This window comes from Lepidochelys kempii, chromosome 3, assembly GCF_965140265.1.
Source record: "Lepidochelys kempii isolate rLepKem1 chromosome 3, rLepKem1.hap2, whole genome shotgun sequence".
Taxonomy (NCBI): Eukaryota; Metazoa; Chordata; order Testudines; family Cheloniidae; genus Lepidochelys; species Lepidochelys kempii.
This window is the reverse complement of record NC_133258.1, coordinates 45,764,782-45,781,220: the sequence shown is the minus strand read 5'-3', so window position 1 is coordinate 45,781,220 and position 16,439 is coordinate 45,764,782. Positions and strand designations below refer to the sequence as shown.

The following is a 16,439-nucleotide window of genomic DNA, read 5'->3' as shown; positions in this document are numbered from 1 at the left end:
AACATATCACTGGGGATATCTGAAAATCACTGGAACTTTTATTTTACTTACTGTTTCATATAGTGCCTATAATTAAAGTATCAAGGCACAGAATAACTGAACAGAGATCAAAACTTCCCCTGTCTTAAGGCAGCAACAGCTTTTAAAAAGGAAAAATAGGTATATAGGAGTTACAGATTTAGGAAGAAAAGTTTGAGAATAAAAAGCCTCACGTATAGTAAATTGATAAACAATTTGAACAAGAACTTTTTTTAAATGTAGGCCTTTAGTTAAGCTCATAAACCCACACTTCTTTTCAGGCAGAAGCCTAATTTTAGGCAACAATTTTTAACACCAAAGTATGAAAGCCACCAAAATGAGAAAAGCCCTCAGGTTTTGAGAGAGTAATCTTCCATTTGCAGGTTATGTTTCTGTAATTATCAGGACACTGATTAGAATAATTTTCTTTAAAACTGTTTTATTCTTCTCTTGTGCTGCCCCAGAAAAAAGGGGAGGATTTGAAGCTCATTGTCACAACCACAAATATTTCTCTGGGCAAACAGGCAGAAGCCAAAAGAAGTTTTGGTGAACTCTCCGAAAAGACAGCTAAAAGGAAAGGCATTTGTTCCAAATTATCTCACAAATCTTTGAGATTACAGATACCATTAAATGCATGTTTGTCATAGCATAGATATGGTATAAACATTTCGTATAACCCGTATGAGCACCTTTGTACTGGGATGGTAAAACGTCTAGCATAGCTGACATTTTTTGCAGTTCTAGCTAAGACCATTGCCTCAGCTTGCTAGGGGGCTGAAGCTGGAAAAAATATACATATAAATCCTCTCCCAAACAGTGAAATGCAGCACAGTTTTAACATATCATTGAAGCGATAAAGTGTGAAAGAGCAAGCATCACTTTGAATGAGGATGATGGAAACCAAACTGCAGAATGATTTACTCCCGAGGGCATTCTGCACCAAAAATTTAAATATTCTGCACACGATATTTTAAGAATCTGCAAAATTCCGCAAATTTTATTTGTCAAATAAATATGGAGGCTCCAGCATGGCACTGGGAACACAGGCCACGGGCTGCACAGAGATGGGAGATCACTGTGCGGTTCCCCCCAGGGACATGGACTCAGCGGAGAGGCTGCACGCAACCCTGACACAGTGTGAAGGCCAGACCTGCCCCAGGAACACCCCAGAGCCCTGCCTCTCCGTGCCAGGTACACCAGATAGGCTCAGCAATGCAGGATCCAAGTGCGGAGGGGCTTGGCAGGGGGAGGGGAGACCCAGGTGTGGGTTGAGAGGGCTCTGTGTGGGGCAATCTGGATGAGGGCAACTCAGTGCGGGATTTGGATGCACAGGGGCTTGTTGGGGAGTTGTGGGTGCAATGATAATGGGACTCTGCAGGGCAGTCCAGATGAAGAAGGCTGGGGCTCAGTGGGGCGGGGGGTGTCTGGGTGTGGGGGTATAGATGGTTGGGATTCAATAGGGTGGCGATCCGGGTGGCTTGTTGGGGTGGTCCAGATGCAGGGGAAGTGGGGCTCGTTGGGGCGGGGGGGGGGCAGGGTTGGGTGAAAGGGGATGAGGCTTAGTGGGAGGGTCTGGGTATGAGGGGTTCTGGATGCACGGGGGTTTGGTGGATGTGGGAGCAGCTCCCTGTACAGTGATCCCTTCCCCTGCAGCTGAGGAGCAATGGGTGCAGGAAGCACAAGGGGACTGGGGAAGAAGACAGTTTGCCGAGCTTCCTACAGCTAGGGGAGAAATCCGAAGGTGGGTCTGACATGGCCTCAGATGCCATGCAGGGGAAGAGAAAGTCCCATCCTTCCTAGCCCTGCTGGGACTAGCAGGTGAGCCCGGTGCAAGATAGGAACCACCAGCCAAGTCTTCTCAAGTCTTGCCCCCTGCTCCACAGTGATTTACCTCTCTGACAGCTGCCCTGGACACCCGAAACATACTGCTGAGGAGGGTCGTATGACCGCTCTTACGCTTTCCATTGCTTCCCTGTCAAAGTCATTTTTCTGCGAGGAAGCAAAGAACTCTGCGGGGGACATAAATTCTGCACACACACAGGGGCACAGAATTCCCTCAGGAGTAAGAATGTTAAAATAATCAGAAGAGGGAAATAACTGTTGCGGTGGGTTTACTTCAGATGTTTTTGATTGGACATTGGAACCCTCTGCTGCTGGCGTCACAAGTGATGGCATGCCAGCTCAAATGTAAAGTTTAATTAAATAAATCTTTACCTTAATACACAACTTTCACAGAAGAAAGCAATGCTCAGCATGGAATCTTTCATAACACTGCACATACAGTTACAAATTATACTGCATGCAGAAAATTCAGATTAACTTTATAAGCCTACATATATTATGGGCAGGAGATCCGTCTAAATATAGTTTTAATAAATGGTATATGTTTTTCAAGATTACTGGTCACCAATTTTAAGTCAAAGAGGATTACATACATTTAAAAATATGACAGACCGCGAGACTGGTGCTTTGTGTAGATATTCATATACTATGCAACCTATGCCATTGATTAGCTTTGCTAAAAGCAGGATTTAATCTGTAGAATATGCAAGGACAGTGTCATTCCAAGTGCTTATTTGTCCTAGTAAGAAAATGAATATTAACTAGTAATCCTCGATAGAGTAGTTATTCTTGAATGTTAAGTTCTAAAAGCGTGGGGAGTTGTGCCAACTGTACTTACCATGTCCAACCTAACCTCAGATTTGAATTCTAGTTTTGGAGTTTATTCCAAGAGCAGAAACTAAACTGAAAAACATAAAAAGGACTTTTACAGCAAAAAGAGACTGCCAAACCCATAAAGGCCAGTAAAAAAACTAATGTGTAATTTAAATTCTATTGAAAGAAGTCTCTTCAAATTCAGATAATAATGGATCAACAGTCTGAAAGTTATAGACTCATTCTTCTTAAAAGTCAGTTTACAGACTACCTGTGTAGCTGCACGACTGAAAAAGCAACTGAATGACACCTGGCAATTTTCCACGATATGTCCAGGAGGAAGTCTCCAGCCAATCAATATATATCTCAGGAGCAAAATAAAAGGAAGGCAAGAAAACCGTAAGCCAGTATTATGGATGTAGGATCCATCACAACCAAAGATAAGAGTCTCATCTTCCCCTACATAGGGGGCAGTTGGGCCTAAAGCAGTGAAGTACTCAACCACTGATAGATTACCAGCATCCTCTATGAGAAGGATAAAGCCTCATCTCTTAAACTACTATGAGACTTCACTGTTTCCCAAGAAACAAAAGCTCCAAGTTTATTTCTTTCTTGAAGAAGACTTTTCAATCAACTCTGTGGACCCTCTGGTGGCAAATTTGAGTAAGTATAGCTAGATGGCTTATATTAAGTTTAAATAACTTTCTTTTACATTGGAAAGACAACCAAACTTCAGAAGAAACACCTAATTTAACATGTAAGAGATACTGCTAATATTGAACAGCAATTGTTTCAGCTCTGAACACCTGCTTGGTTAACAGATGCCTCCCATGTGGAAATCAAGTCACTGTATGGCTATGTCAGTACTTATCACTAATTGTTTCACAGAAGGGATATTTCTGTGGTATATTAATAGTCTGTTTTAGAACATCATTAATGTATTAGCCACATGTCTTAGTTACTGTCTTTGCTGTACAGATACTGTATATATCCAACTGCCTTTTTGCTTTAGGGTTTGTCTTCATGGCATTATTATGCTATCAGAGCCACATCTAAAGTTTTACCCCCATAATCTGACTCCTATCCCCACACATACACGTCTCCAGCTCCCCACACACACACACACACACACACACACACGTCTCCAGCTCAAGTGGTGCTTAGAATTCAAACTAGCTGGTCTGTTGGAGGGGGTGTGAGGCAGAGGGTTGGTTGGAGCTTGTATGCAGTGGAGATGCAGGAATTCATTGTTATAAGTCACCACCAGTTAACCCAGTCACTGCGCTGCTAATCCAATCACTGTGCATTATGAGTGCTGTTTTGCAATATGGCAGCTTTCAATAACACAAGGCTTGCTCAAGCGGAGAAACTTGAGTGTACTACCTCAAGTTAACTGTTGCAATGAAGCCCTTAAAAGAGTTTATAGTCATTGTTTGGGATCAATGGGGACCTCTGAGCAGGAGTATGTGGGAACAATGAGGAATGACAGCCCAAGAGATCAGCAGAAAACAGCCAACTGTCTATTTAACCATGGTACAAACATCTGGAGGAAGTTAAGCATTTGAAATAACTATGAAGTTTAATTGGTTTGGACAGGTATAAGTGTGAAAAAAATTAAGTTGGAGTCTCATGTACTGTAGGATAGTCAGCAGCAGCTTTGTGTACAATAGAACGCCAGTTACTATAACATAACTGAAGTCAGGATCTTTCAGCTACCCAAAGGCCTCACCATTAGCAAGTGAGCAAATCCTGCATTCTCACTACTTACTGGGATAGTAAGTGGGGTGCAGAACAGAATGGGATCTGACAAACACTGCTCCCCTCAATTTATTCTGGACAATAATCAATTTAGAAAAAATATTATTATAACTTTTGGGGGGCATGGACTGTTGTTTAACTGTTTGTCTAGCACAACAGGGCCTTGATCTGGCCGAGGCCTCTACAAAACCCCCAACAACTACTAGACCTCATCACAACCAGCTGACCTCATTTCTGCAGCAGAAAGTAGTGGATGGCCCAAAGAACCAGTCACCTTTTTGTACAATGAATCAAGTCTGTGGATGCCCCACAAACAAAGTCATCTGACAGTATTTATCACAGTGAAAAGGAGCCTGCTAGAGGGTTTTCTTGTGGTTTTTTTTTTTTTTTTTTTCCCCGCAGAGGGATGGGAGTGAGCATGGGTAAGGATTGTTTCCAAACATCCACCCCAAAATTTTACAGCTGGGTTAGAGTAGTGCTTTCATCTTTCTGGAGTCATTACGTAATTTTAAGACTGAATAATGCATGAAAGAATGTCATGCTTCTGCATTCCATCTTTTCCTTAAGCTTCACATACATGTGCAACTCACACTAAAAGGAAGGGAAGGAAAAAAGCCAAATTTCAGGGCAAGAGAAAGCCCAGATCTACAGTTCATGATGCAAACTCCGCTGGCATGCACTCTAAATGACGTGCTTGACAAGACATAAGAAATGCAGCATGCCCCTCTTCCCTCCAATGGATGCGCTGAAGTCTGAGATACAAAATCAGCAAGGCAGAAAGGGAAGGGAAAAAAGAGGCCAAAGAGAGAGAGAGAGCGAATGGGATAACTGAAGCTACACTAAGGTTGGCACTCCACCACCACCAATTTAGTGTTTGGCAGCTGTGCTCAAAAGACGTGCCATCCCTAACCTACAATCAGTAACTGGCCAGTTTTGAGTCCAGGACTATGCTGCTACAGCTCACTTTTACAGAAACAGAGAAAAAAAAAGCGCAAGGGGTTATCTGGGCTTACAAATTCACATGCTGCTGCATCTCTACTCACATGCCTGCTCTGTAATGCAACACATTGAAAAGGTTGCTTCATTTTGTTTTCCTGTAGGCAAGGATTTACTTTTTCCTTTATGTAGACTAAGCAGCAGCAATAAAGATTAAAGAGCATCTGGTGCCACAGACATAGGATCACAGTAGAGGGGGGGAAAAACCATTTTATTTTAGCTGCTGCAGGGGAGGCCAGTGATCAAGCATTACAACTGGTGCTGTTGAGACTGCAATTAAACTGCCCTCGAGCACCTTGAGCAGGGCAAGGCAACCCCTCCTCTCAATAGTGAATTTGTAGTATGCACCAATCTGCTAAGCAATCCATGTTTTACAGTAAAACATAATGAACACTGTGTTTTGAGACATGTGCCCTCTTTCTTCCTCCGAGATAAATGCCACTGTAACTGCCTCTCTACAGGACTGTAGGCAAGGGGCTCCCAAATTAAAATAAAAGGAAAAGAAATATTAAATCAAGAGGACCTCAAAGAAAATCCAGATTTTTGAAAGCATTTGTATTCTGCCACATTCTCAGAGGCACCAACAGGGAATTTACAGGCTCTGCAGAAGCTATCTAAATATTCACTTCTGCTGAACTTGTTTTCTTCTTTTGTTGGCAGTTTGTTTGTCAGTCCACTAAAAATACATTATTTTCTTTATGCCTCAACCAGCAAAAGACAAAAACCAATTTTAAAGGAACATTGTGCATTAGTAACCTACTGCAATTTGGAGCAATCAGCACACAGTGTTCTTGTATACTTACACTAGTTGCGTTAACATAATATCCCAGTATAATTCCTCTGCAAGGCATCATTTACTTGAACTGTCAGTGCAAGTGTATTACAGACTTTAAATAGGGAAGGTGAAAGAGTGGAGACATTTATAAAATATACATTTAGTATCATATATAATTTTAGTTGGGTCACAAAAAAATCTTTTTTTAGTTCAATTATCTTCACAGAGCATATGCATGCTCCTTGAATTTTGTGTAAGGGAATGCACAGAATTTATTGAAATTTATTTGTTGTATAATCTATATTTCTAGCCTGAAATACAAGCAAATTTAAAATTGCATTTGACATGAATGTTTCCAGGTGCTACTTCTAGAACAGTATTTACAGCAAGATCCATTAACCACTACTGATAGAGATGTAATTTGTGGAAGTATTAGTGTTGTAGTTTAACCTTAAACCCTTGTATATGCCATCACCACACTGCTAGTCACAACTGTTTTTATAATCCCATCCATAGCATGCTGGACTATGTTCCATTGGACATCTCCCCTCTCCTCCCCACATATGACAACTTCAAATGCCGCACATATTTTCTACAAATTTAAAAAAATTCTATTTAGAAATATGGCATCATAAATGAGGATAATTATAATGCATAACATAAGGGGAGAAGCTAAGCTTCATCTTCCATATAACTAAACAGTATACTTAAGTGTCTCACATATTCTAAAGAGAAGGAAAGACCTATGTTTAAAGAGTTTTCATAGAACTTTATCCTGAATGAGGAGGATTTTGATCAAGACATGGCACACACACTTTATAAATACGGGAACTAGAGCCGGGTGAAATTTTTCAGACAAATAGTTTATTCACCAAAAAATGCAATTTTTTGGGCTGACAAAAATCTATTCGTATATTTCGCAAAAACCATTCACCAAATTTAACACAAACAAAAAAAGAAAATATTTTTCCAAAAAAGTTTCAAAATGTGTTATGACACTTTCAAAATGAAATATTTATTTTTAAATTTAGTTCAAATTTAAAAAAAAAAGGTAAAAATATCTAAAACCAAATCAAAACTAAAATGAAAATAATTCATTTTGTAGCAAACAAAACATTCAGTTTGACCCAAGAACTTTGAACATTTGGGTTTTTTAGTTCACCCACCAGTTCGGGGGGAGGAAAGGAAAAAAAAAATTACTCATTCAGTTTACAAGGACTCTACAAGGAGGTACTGTACTAATATACTATAGCAATTACAAGACATTTCAGTGGGACTTGACAGATTACAAAGGGAGGACACACACCACTGTGGGCTTGTCTACACAGAGAATTGCACCAGTTTAACTAACGGTGCAAATTTAATGTAATGCACACACCAATGTGGATACACATTTCATTTTAGGAGTGGCTATTTTGATTTAGCTTAAACCTGCTCTCAACAGGCTAAACTGAAATAAGCCACTCTAAAATGAATGAGGAGTATCCACACACAGGTTTGCATTGGTTTAAGCCACTCTAATTTTCTGTGTAAACAAGGCCTGTGTCAGTCTCTGGGAAAACGCTTGATCTAATGAAAAACTGGAACATCACAAGGACAAAAACTGAAAAGCCATTCAAAGAAGTTATGGAACCTTTCCGTTACTTGCTAACATAATTGATCCCAAATACAAAGATCACAGGTTGTCTGCAAAACAGGAAGAAAAGCTGAAATGTAATCCTCGATTTTAAAAGCTACAAAAGACAACCCAGTTTTCTACCCCAAATCTATACAGAAGCATTTGTGTCACAGTTCGTTGCATTAAATGTTAGAAGTAAAATGACAAGACATGACTGCCGAATTGAAAATTTGCAAAAATTCTGAAGGACCTGCACTTCTGTCCAACCAGCTCAGCGATGATAGGATGTGTTTTTAAACATTCAGGTTGGTTTGAATGAAACTTTGTAATAGGTCAAGTGCTGAAACATAAATAAGTTGATAAAAATGTGTATCGGTAGTTAAGTGCCAACACACAAAATTGGGAAATGCAACTCAGTTGACTGGAGACTTATGTTCAGACTTGAAAGCTTTTAACTTTTGGTGTGTGCCTTTTCATGTTTGAGGAATATAAATATGTTTATGAAGTGAATCACACAGCATGTGTATTTGCTTCCTTTCAGAAAGCTTTGAGAGCTTACTCGATTTGTCTCTTACCCCACTAGCATCTTCAGATTTGGAGTGAAAGAGGAATTTAAGAAAAAGAAAAATGAAGATAATCCTAAAAAGGCCCTACTCTTCAGTGAGAGTTAGTTTCTTTACCATAGCAAATGATATCCAACTATAAATTAAGTTGAAAGAATAAAAATCTATTTCCACTCCCTCCAGCAGGTGAGTAAAGAAGGGACATTTAATGAAACGTGGTTTATAAATAAAAGGTTGTAAGTGACTAAGAACACCGTTGCGCCAATGCATTGTGCTTTTCCGGTCAAAACTAAATACAGTCAGTCAAATACTGTATGTTAAAAAGAGGCACTCGGTGAAGACTATAAAGGTCTTTCTTAACTACTAGATTTTGGTCAATCAAATCAACTTTTTCTTTTTAATCTTAACCCTATGAGTTATAGGAGGCTGAACTACATAAGGACCGGGTGAACAAAGAGCAGATATCTTAGTTTACACACAGGGAAGTTATGCTGCTCAGCTGGTTCTTTACTCAATAAAGTCTTCTCCAATCAAGATCAGATACTATACAATATTATAAAGACTTCTTAGGCGACCAATTACCAGAACATACAGTAGAGTGCATGTTAGAAACAAAGAACCTATAAATAAGTTAGTGACTGTTGTGGGATAAATTCCATGACTACTTTTGTGTTTTAAATAATTTGAGTGGAGTAATGGAAGGCTACCGCCACCAACCATCAAGTTGCCACCACTGATTTACACTCCTGGCGTTCACCACCTGACAATGCTTTGACTCAGGAATGGGTGGGTGTTTTGGGGGGAAATGCAGGATCCTGGACTGTAGGACGGACGGACGGACGGCGCGCGCCAGCCCTGTAGTCTATGATTTTCTACAGAAATCCTTGCAAACACATTCAGAGCTTGTCTACGCACAAACTGGAGCTGAACTAACTAAAATCTAGTTTAATTCATATCTTTTGTTATTTCTATGCAAGTCTCTGTGTGGACACATTTCAAATTAAGAATGTCGTACTGTGATTTCACTTAAGCGGATTACGAAAGTGACTATCGCCTTAGAGCAAAGTCTACAGAGGCCAAATTACCATCCGGGCCTGAAGCAAAATGACAAAAGTTTGTATACGATGAGTGTGTAATTATTCCACCAACCTGCAGCCAAAGCATGGACCAGTCTTTCAGCACAGCCTCTAGACCATAGCAGTGCATGACACTGAGATTTTGGCCAGTGTGTCAATGTATTTACGTGAGCCTACGGCTACGTCTCACTCATTCCCTACACACTGCTTCCCTCCCTCCTGTATCATCAGTAGTGATGTTACAGAAACACCTGCAGGCCCCAAGATCGGGGCCCCATCGTTCCAGGCACTGGACAAACACAGTAACACACAAAACGTGTCCAACAGAACAGAATATTTAAACAGACAAGACTGGTGATGCGTGGGATGGAAAACAGAGAGACAGGCAATTACTTGCCCAGAGCCACACAACAGGTCCATGGCAGATCTAGAAATAGCACTCACTCAAAACTGCAGGACATCCAGTCCAGTGTTGTACCCACTGGACTATGTTGCTTCTTAAGGCCCTCTCCCTAGCCCAGAGATGGAGAAACTATGGCCTGGGGGCTGGGACCCTCCTGCCCGGGCCCTAAGCCCCCAGCCCCTCCCCTGCTGTTCCCCCTCCCCCGCAGCCTGAGCTCACTGCGCCACCAGTGCAATGCTCTGGGCAGCAGGGCTGCGAGCTCCTGGGGCAGTCCAGCTACAGAGCCCGGCCCGACCTGGTGCTGCGCGGTGGCATGGCTGGCTCCAGCTGGGCGGCATGGCTGTAGCACAGCCAGCCACCAGTGCTCCAGGCAGCGCGGTCAGGGGGCAGGGAGGTTGGATAGAGGGCAGGGGAGTTCGGGGGCGGTCAGAGGGCAGCAGGGGGAAGTCAGGGACAGCCATTTCGGGGGCAGTCAGGAAGGAGAGGCGAGGTTGGATGGGGCAGCAGGGGGCAGTCAAGAGCAGAGGTTCCAGGGGCAGTCAGGGGGTGGTGGATGGGGCAGGAGTCCTGGGGGGGAGGGGGCGGCATTGGGGCGAGAAGCAGGGGTGGTTGGATAGGGGTCAGGGGCCGGGCCACACCTGGCTGTCTGGGGAGGCACAGCCTCCCCTAATCAGCCCTCCATACAATTTTGGAAACCCGATGTGGCCCTCAGGCTAAAAAGTTTGCCCGCCCCTGCCCTAGCCCCTCCACAGTCAGTCCTTCAGCACAACAGAACTACATCAGCTCTAATGCATGGCAGCAAAAGGCCTCAAAAGCTAAGGTGCAGACTTTGCCCTCTAATAAGGAAGTAGCAGGTGGCATGAAGAATCTGTCTACAGAAGTGTAACTTCTTTCTCTACTGACAACCTCTACAACTCTGAGCAGCACAATCAAAACATTTCTGTCAAGTATGTAATTTACTTAGTTCCTTGAGAACTGCCTTAAGTAATCCCGTTAACCAATCCCAAGTACAGACATTTTAACGAGGACACAAATATTTGTGTGTGTTGTTGCAGAGTAAGTTCACTCTGTGGTCTGCAATGATTTCACTTGCGCATTTCACATAATGAACTTTAGGGCATGTCACAGGACCCTTACTTCCCACAGCTTTTCCTGGGCAGGTGTGGTGAACGCAAGAACTGAGCAAGAGGAGTTTCTAACTGTGGACTAAGGAGGGTTTTGCTGAATTCAGGAGGTCTTTGAGAGCTTTGTTTAAGAGTTGTTTGCTTTGTGTGTTAAAATGAGAATTTGTTTATAAAAATATTGTAGTGTGTTTAGGGCACAATATAAAAAATAAGACTGGTGACTATTTAGGTCCATATTGTCCCATCAGTTCATAAACAGAACTCACCGACAATTTCAATGGCATCTTCTGCCTAAGAGAGGGTCACAACATGCCCCTTTACCAATTCTTTGCAAAATTTGTGCCTCACTCTTCTCTTAATATAAAGTGATGACTACAGCATCTTGTGTGCGATGTAAAGTTCCACATTTTAAAAATATATATATTCTTAAGTTCTTACATTACCCTGCCAAGGCAGTTTTATTCCAAACAGCACAACTTTAAAATTTCCATTACAGTAAATGTTTTTAGAGATGTGGTCTCTGATCTCAAAAGATTAGAAGACCACTATAACACACACTTTGTTGTTATTATTTCTTATATCTATTCAGACACTACCCCTAGCTGAGCCCATTTATCAGAAGTTGTTAATGGACACACAGTAGAACAATGGAGAAGAAAAGTCCATAGAACACTACGAAAGGCAGACTAGTAAATGTGTTTATGTGCTTCTGATAAGCCAGGCAGCATAAGGATAGATATCATGACAGACAGTTTCCATAAACTGTATGCATTGGACACAAATACAGTACCTCTAAAAGCCCATGCACAAACTTCAGACAAGACTGCATCTGTTCTCAAATACATCTTTTTACCTACCAAGATTTATTGTTTAACTCCGATTCTTGCTATACTGCAACCCCAGCACACTTGTCCTTATCCATCAGCTATTTTCTATACCTGGGGGACTCCCAATACACTGAGTAGAGAAGGATTTATATGCCATCATTAAGCAGGCTGAATGCAGAAGATCGCATAGGGAACGGACAGAAAAATTATTGTATGAATCACCTGACAGACATCAACAACACTGTTCAGGAAAAAGTAATGACTGCAAGAAGTGCATGGATCATTCTGCCTCTATCATTTATAGCACCCGAGCGATTTTACATTTATTCAGAGCCTTAGGTCTCAGTAGGATCTACAACCCCCTCATGCACTCTCACTGCATCTCTGAAACAAGGTCCTGTCTGAGGTAGAGTGACAGCAGTTACAGTAAGCAACAAGAGCACAGTATACTGCACAAGGACGGAGTTGAGAGGGAGAGGAAATTTTGGTCAGATAGCCATACTCTTACAAAAAGTCATAGGGTGTTCAGTCCACACAGAGCAGATGACGCTTTAAGAGAGGTCCTATCCAAAAGGCAAGGTGAGTGAGGTAATGTTTTGTTGGACCAACTTCTGTTGGTGAGTGAGACAAGTTTTTGTGCCAAACAGAGCTCTTCTAACTGCAAAAGTTTGCCTCTCTCACCATCAGAAGTTGTTCCAATAAAAGATATTACCTCACCCACCTTGTCTTTCTAATATCCTGGGATTGACACAGCTACAACTACACTACATACCTGAAAGGCCTCACACAAGCTAGAGTTGTGTGAAACTAGATTTATCTACCTCATAAGGATGGAGAGTTGAGTCAGGTATGCCCAGATTCAAACCTGTTGTTCCAGGAAGTCTAATTATTTCAAAAGATGATACTTGGACCAGTAAAGCATTCCCTTCAGTTAAAAACACTTCTAGTTTCACTAAGCAAAGTCACGCCTTACCATTTCATAATTACTCTTATTAAAAAAGAGAGTCAAAAAACAGTCATAGCTCCTGTAAGAAAACTTGTTTTAAAAACCATCATTTATCTTTCAGAGAATGAATTATACTCCCCTGATCCCAGAAAAACAATACTGGACACCTCTGAAAGTTCCTCCTTTCTGGTTTATCCATTTCTGTTCAGTTACATAGGCTGTTTTAACTGAATTCTGAGTTAACAGAAGTTCAACTGCCTATTAAATTCAGTTTCCAGTTAAGCATGTTTCATTTCCAGCGTTAGATTTTCACCACTGCAATTCACTAGGGTCCAAAGTTTGCACCTGAGAATGCTTTTAAAAAAAAAATAAATAGCACACCATCACCCACAAACAACTAAACACACCCACAATTTACCAACTGGCTAATCATCTTCCCATGCTAAAACCTTTTAAAAAGTTTTTTTTTGTTTGTTTGTTTTTGTTTTTTTGTTTTTTTTTACAGTTACTCATTAAAATTACTCTGGACTGTAGCTTTTTCAGAATCACCAAATGCTCCTATGCCATTCAAGGTAGCAACACCTACTGTTTCACAATAGATTAGTAGCAAGTTTTAATTTGTTAGAAGTTGTACAGGAAATGTTGTCAAACACGACAAACTATGCCAATGAAGTACTACACGGAAAGTTCTGGTGAATGCTTTCTGTAAATGAAGCACAACACTGATGACCTCGCAGAGTTCATATCACTTGAAGAGCAAATCTACAGTACAACAAAATAAGAATCAAACATTTTCAGTTTCCAGAAGCAGAATACAAGAAAGGAAAGATCGTCAACATCATGGGGGAAAAAAAAGAGAATTTGTCAGCCCAACAGATTAGTATATTAAAAAAACCTGGCTAGATACAAAGTGTACTTATAACTCAGCAGCACAAAGATAGATGTGAATAGATGTTGTCACGGGCATTCACACCAGCAAGCTTTAGGCCTTTCATCTCCCCAGTTCTCCCATAGCAAGTACTGTACTACTTCTACACCACTAGGATTTTGAAATATTGTTTCTGAAAGGCCACTTACACCACTATGAGCCACGGTGAAACACTGAAAACTAATGCCACATTATGGTTTTCCTCTGTTACTAGTATTACCAAAATCAGTATATAGTTTGATAATCCAGTTGCATTATAATACATTAAATGGCCATTATCAAGCAATCCTAGACCCAGAATTTAGAACCAACATCAATAAAAATATTGCTATTGGTTTAAAAAGCTTAAATGAAGATAGTTGGCTTAAACGTAAATGGACAGTGACAACTCACTTAAGAGTGTTTTACATGTAACACCTAACCTCATCACAGCTGTAAAATCCAGTTTGTTTACTTTGTACTGTACACTCTACAGTACTTCATGTATAGTCAAGTTATTCCTTTTGTTTATTTGGACTGGTCACTTCTTTTCAGATACAGCAGAGTGTTATTTAAACCCACAATATTAGCATGTAGTATCTGAAAATCACTTTTAACGCATGTTCTGACACTAACAAGATCTGAAATGGAGTGCCCCTTTAGACATTTGTGACAGAATGTGAATGAAAGCCAGAGAGCCAAACTGATTGGTTTATTTTTTTTATACTGCAGACCTGAGAAAAGTACCAGAAGTAAACAAACACTGGTGGTGTAAACTAATACATTTCTTAATTTCCCCTCCACTTGCAATTATCTACGGTGCTATTAGGAATAGTAATTCACTTTAAAAAAAATAAAAAACTTTATTGTGTCCCTTTAATTAGAAGATAATAATAGTTGATTGTAGGCAGTACCATTGATTTAGGACTATATTAATTCTGACAAGCTTTCCTCTTCCAAACCAAAGAAAGTTGCCCAGATCTTATGATCTATTGGGTTTTTATTTTTATGGAGGGGGAAGGGAGTTGTTTGTTTTTTTAGATGACACCCTCCCTAGGCAAACATTGCTACCACAAGTTTATTCTTGTTTAATTGGTGAACTGCACCAAGTCACACCAGAGGTTAAACACGTGTATTGGGTCATTAGTACTAACAGCCTCAGCAAATAACTCTACGAGGGTGAACACCAAACTAAAGCAGAAGTAGCTACCTTCTTCCCCCCTCGGTTCTCCTTGGGGGACTGGTAGGGGAGGAGTTGCACTGTTTCAGATGGATCGCTCTAATGTGAGGAGGGAAACTCACCCACCACCACCACTGAGCCGCGTGCCTCGCACGACGCTACAAGTAGGGTGACCGGACAGCAAGTGTGAAAAATTGGGGGTAATAGGAGCCAATATAAGAAAAAGACCCCAAAATCGGGACTGTCCCTATAAAATCGGGACATCTAGTCACCCTAGCTGCAAGCCTTGGGGGGACACGCTGTACTTGAAACACCGGCTGAGCGAGTGGATTTGGATTCAAGGTGGAGTCCAGTACATTCCCTTCTGCCTTACGGCTTGCCTGTTTTAGCAGGCAGCTGGCTCTCGAATGGATGGAGCTGCAGGTTTTCGGAGGAGCTGGCCTGGGCACAGTCGGGGGGAGGGGGGCGGGGAGGAGAGAGAGACGAGGACTGGCCTTCCTTGAGCTGTCGCCCCCCATACGCCCCTTTTCCAAACACCTCTCGGGAGCCTGGCTTGTGACAGCTCATAGAGAGCGGCCAAAGCACGAGCACTTCTCCCGGCTCAGCCTCAGCAGGCGCCGAGGGAGGTAATCCGGGCCACGGGCTCCTGCCGGGGCTGCTCACCTGGCGCAGCCCCTCACCGGGAGGAGGCTACGACCACGCCACAAAGCCGGCACCTGTAACCCTACACTGGAGCAGACTGTAACAATAGCGGAGGAGGGGGGAGGAGCCCCAGCCCAGGCAAATGAGCCCGGCTGGGCAATTTAATCCCGGGACCTTGCCTTGCTTCTCCAAGCCCCCGCGCTCACCTTGGGCAGCTCGCGGAGCTGGTTGGCGTCCAGAAGGAGCTCCTCCAGGCTGCGGCTGTAGCGGTAGATCTCCTCGGGCACCGAGAGCAGCGAGCAGTGCCGCTTATCGATGGACTCCACATGACGGTTGCACCGCCACAGGGGGATGCAATGAAACATAGCAGCAGCCAGCGCCGCCCACGAGGGGTCCGGCCGCTGCAGGGCTGGCAGCAGCAGCGCCTCTCCCTGCCGCCGCCTTCCCCGGCTACTGCCGGCCGCGCCAAGAGCGAGCCTGGGAGCGCACCCAGCAGCCCGGCCGGGTCCGACGCTCCTCCCCGACCAGCCCGCGCCGGGCTGCGAGCCCCCCTAGCAACCCCCGCCGGAGCCGGGTTCCAAAGCGCCCGCCCCCCTCCCGCCTAGCAACCCCCGCCGGGTTCCAAAGCGGCCCCAGCCGCCAGCAACCCGCTACGGGTTCCAAAGCCTCCTCCCTCCTGCTCCTCCTCTTCCCACTGCGAGTCCCAGCAGAGGCAGCAACAGGAACCCGCATCCAACACGCTGCTGGAGAAGGAGGAAACTCTTCCCCCTAGACCAGTCCCAGAAAGCCCAATGAGCAGGAGCAGCGGGGGAAGTCCTTCTTATGGTCTCCTGTGGGGCCCCTGCTCTCCAATCACTTGTATCTCGTTAGCACGGGTCCCTGGGCGCTCTGCTCTTCTCTCCCTCCTTTCATTCCTCTGCCTGACCCGGAACACTCGCTCTCGCCCTCCCT

The 16,439-nt window shown here is 42.9% G+C and overlaps 1 protein-coding gene across 1 annotated transcript in view; it reads right to left on the bottom strand.

The window, feature by feature from the left end:
• The window catches only part of LRRC1 (leucine rich repeat containing 1), a 113,776-nt gene extending 97,732 nt beyond the window's left edge, over positions 1-16,044 (bottom strand). Inside the window, exon 1 of the mRNA XM_073336268.1 lies at positions 15,695-16,044. Within this exon, the coding sequence (XP_073192369.1) occupies positions 15,695-15,853 (159 nt within the window). The 5' untranslated portion in view covers positions 15,854-16,044. The remainder of the gene's footprint in view (positions 1-15,694) is intronic.
• Positions 16,045-16,439: the final 395 nt, after the last annotated feature.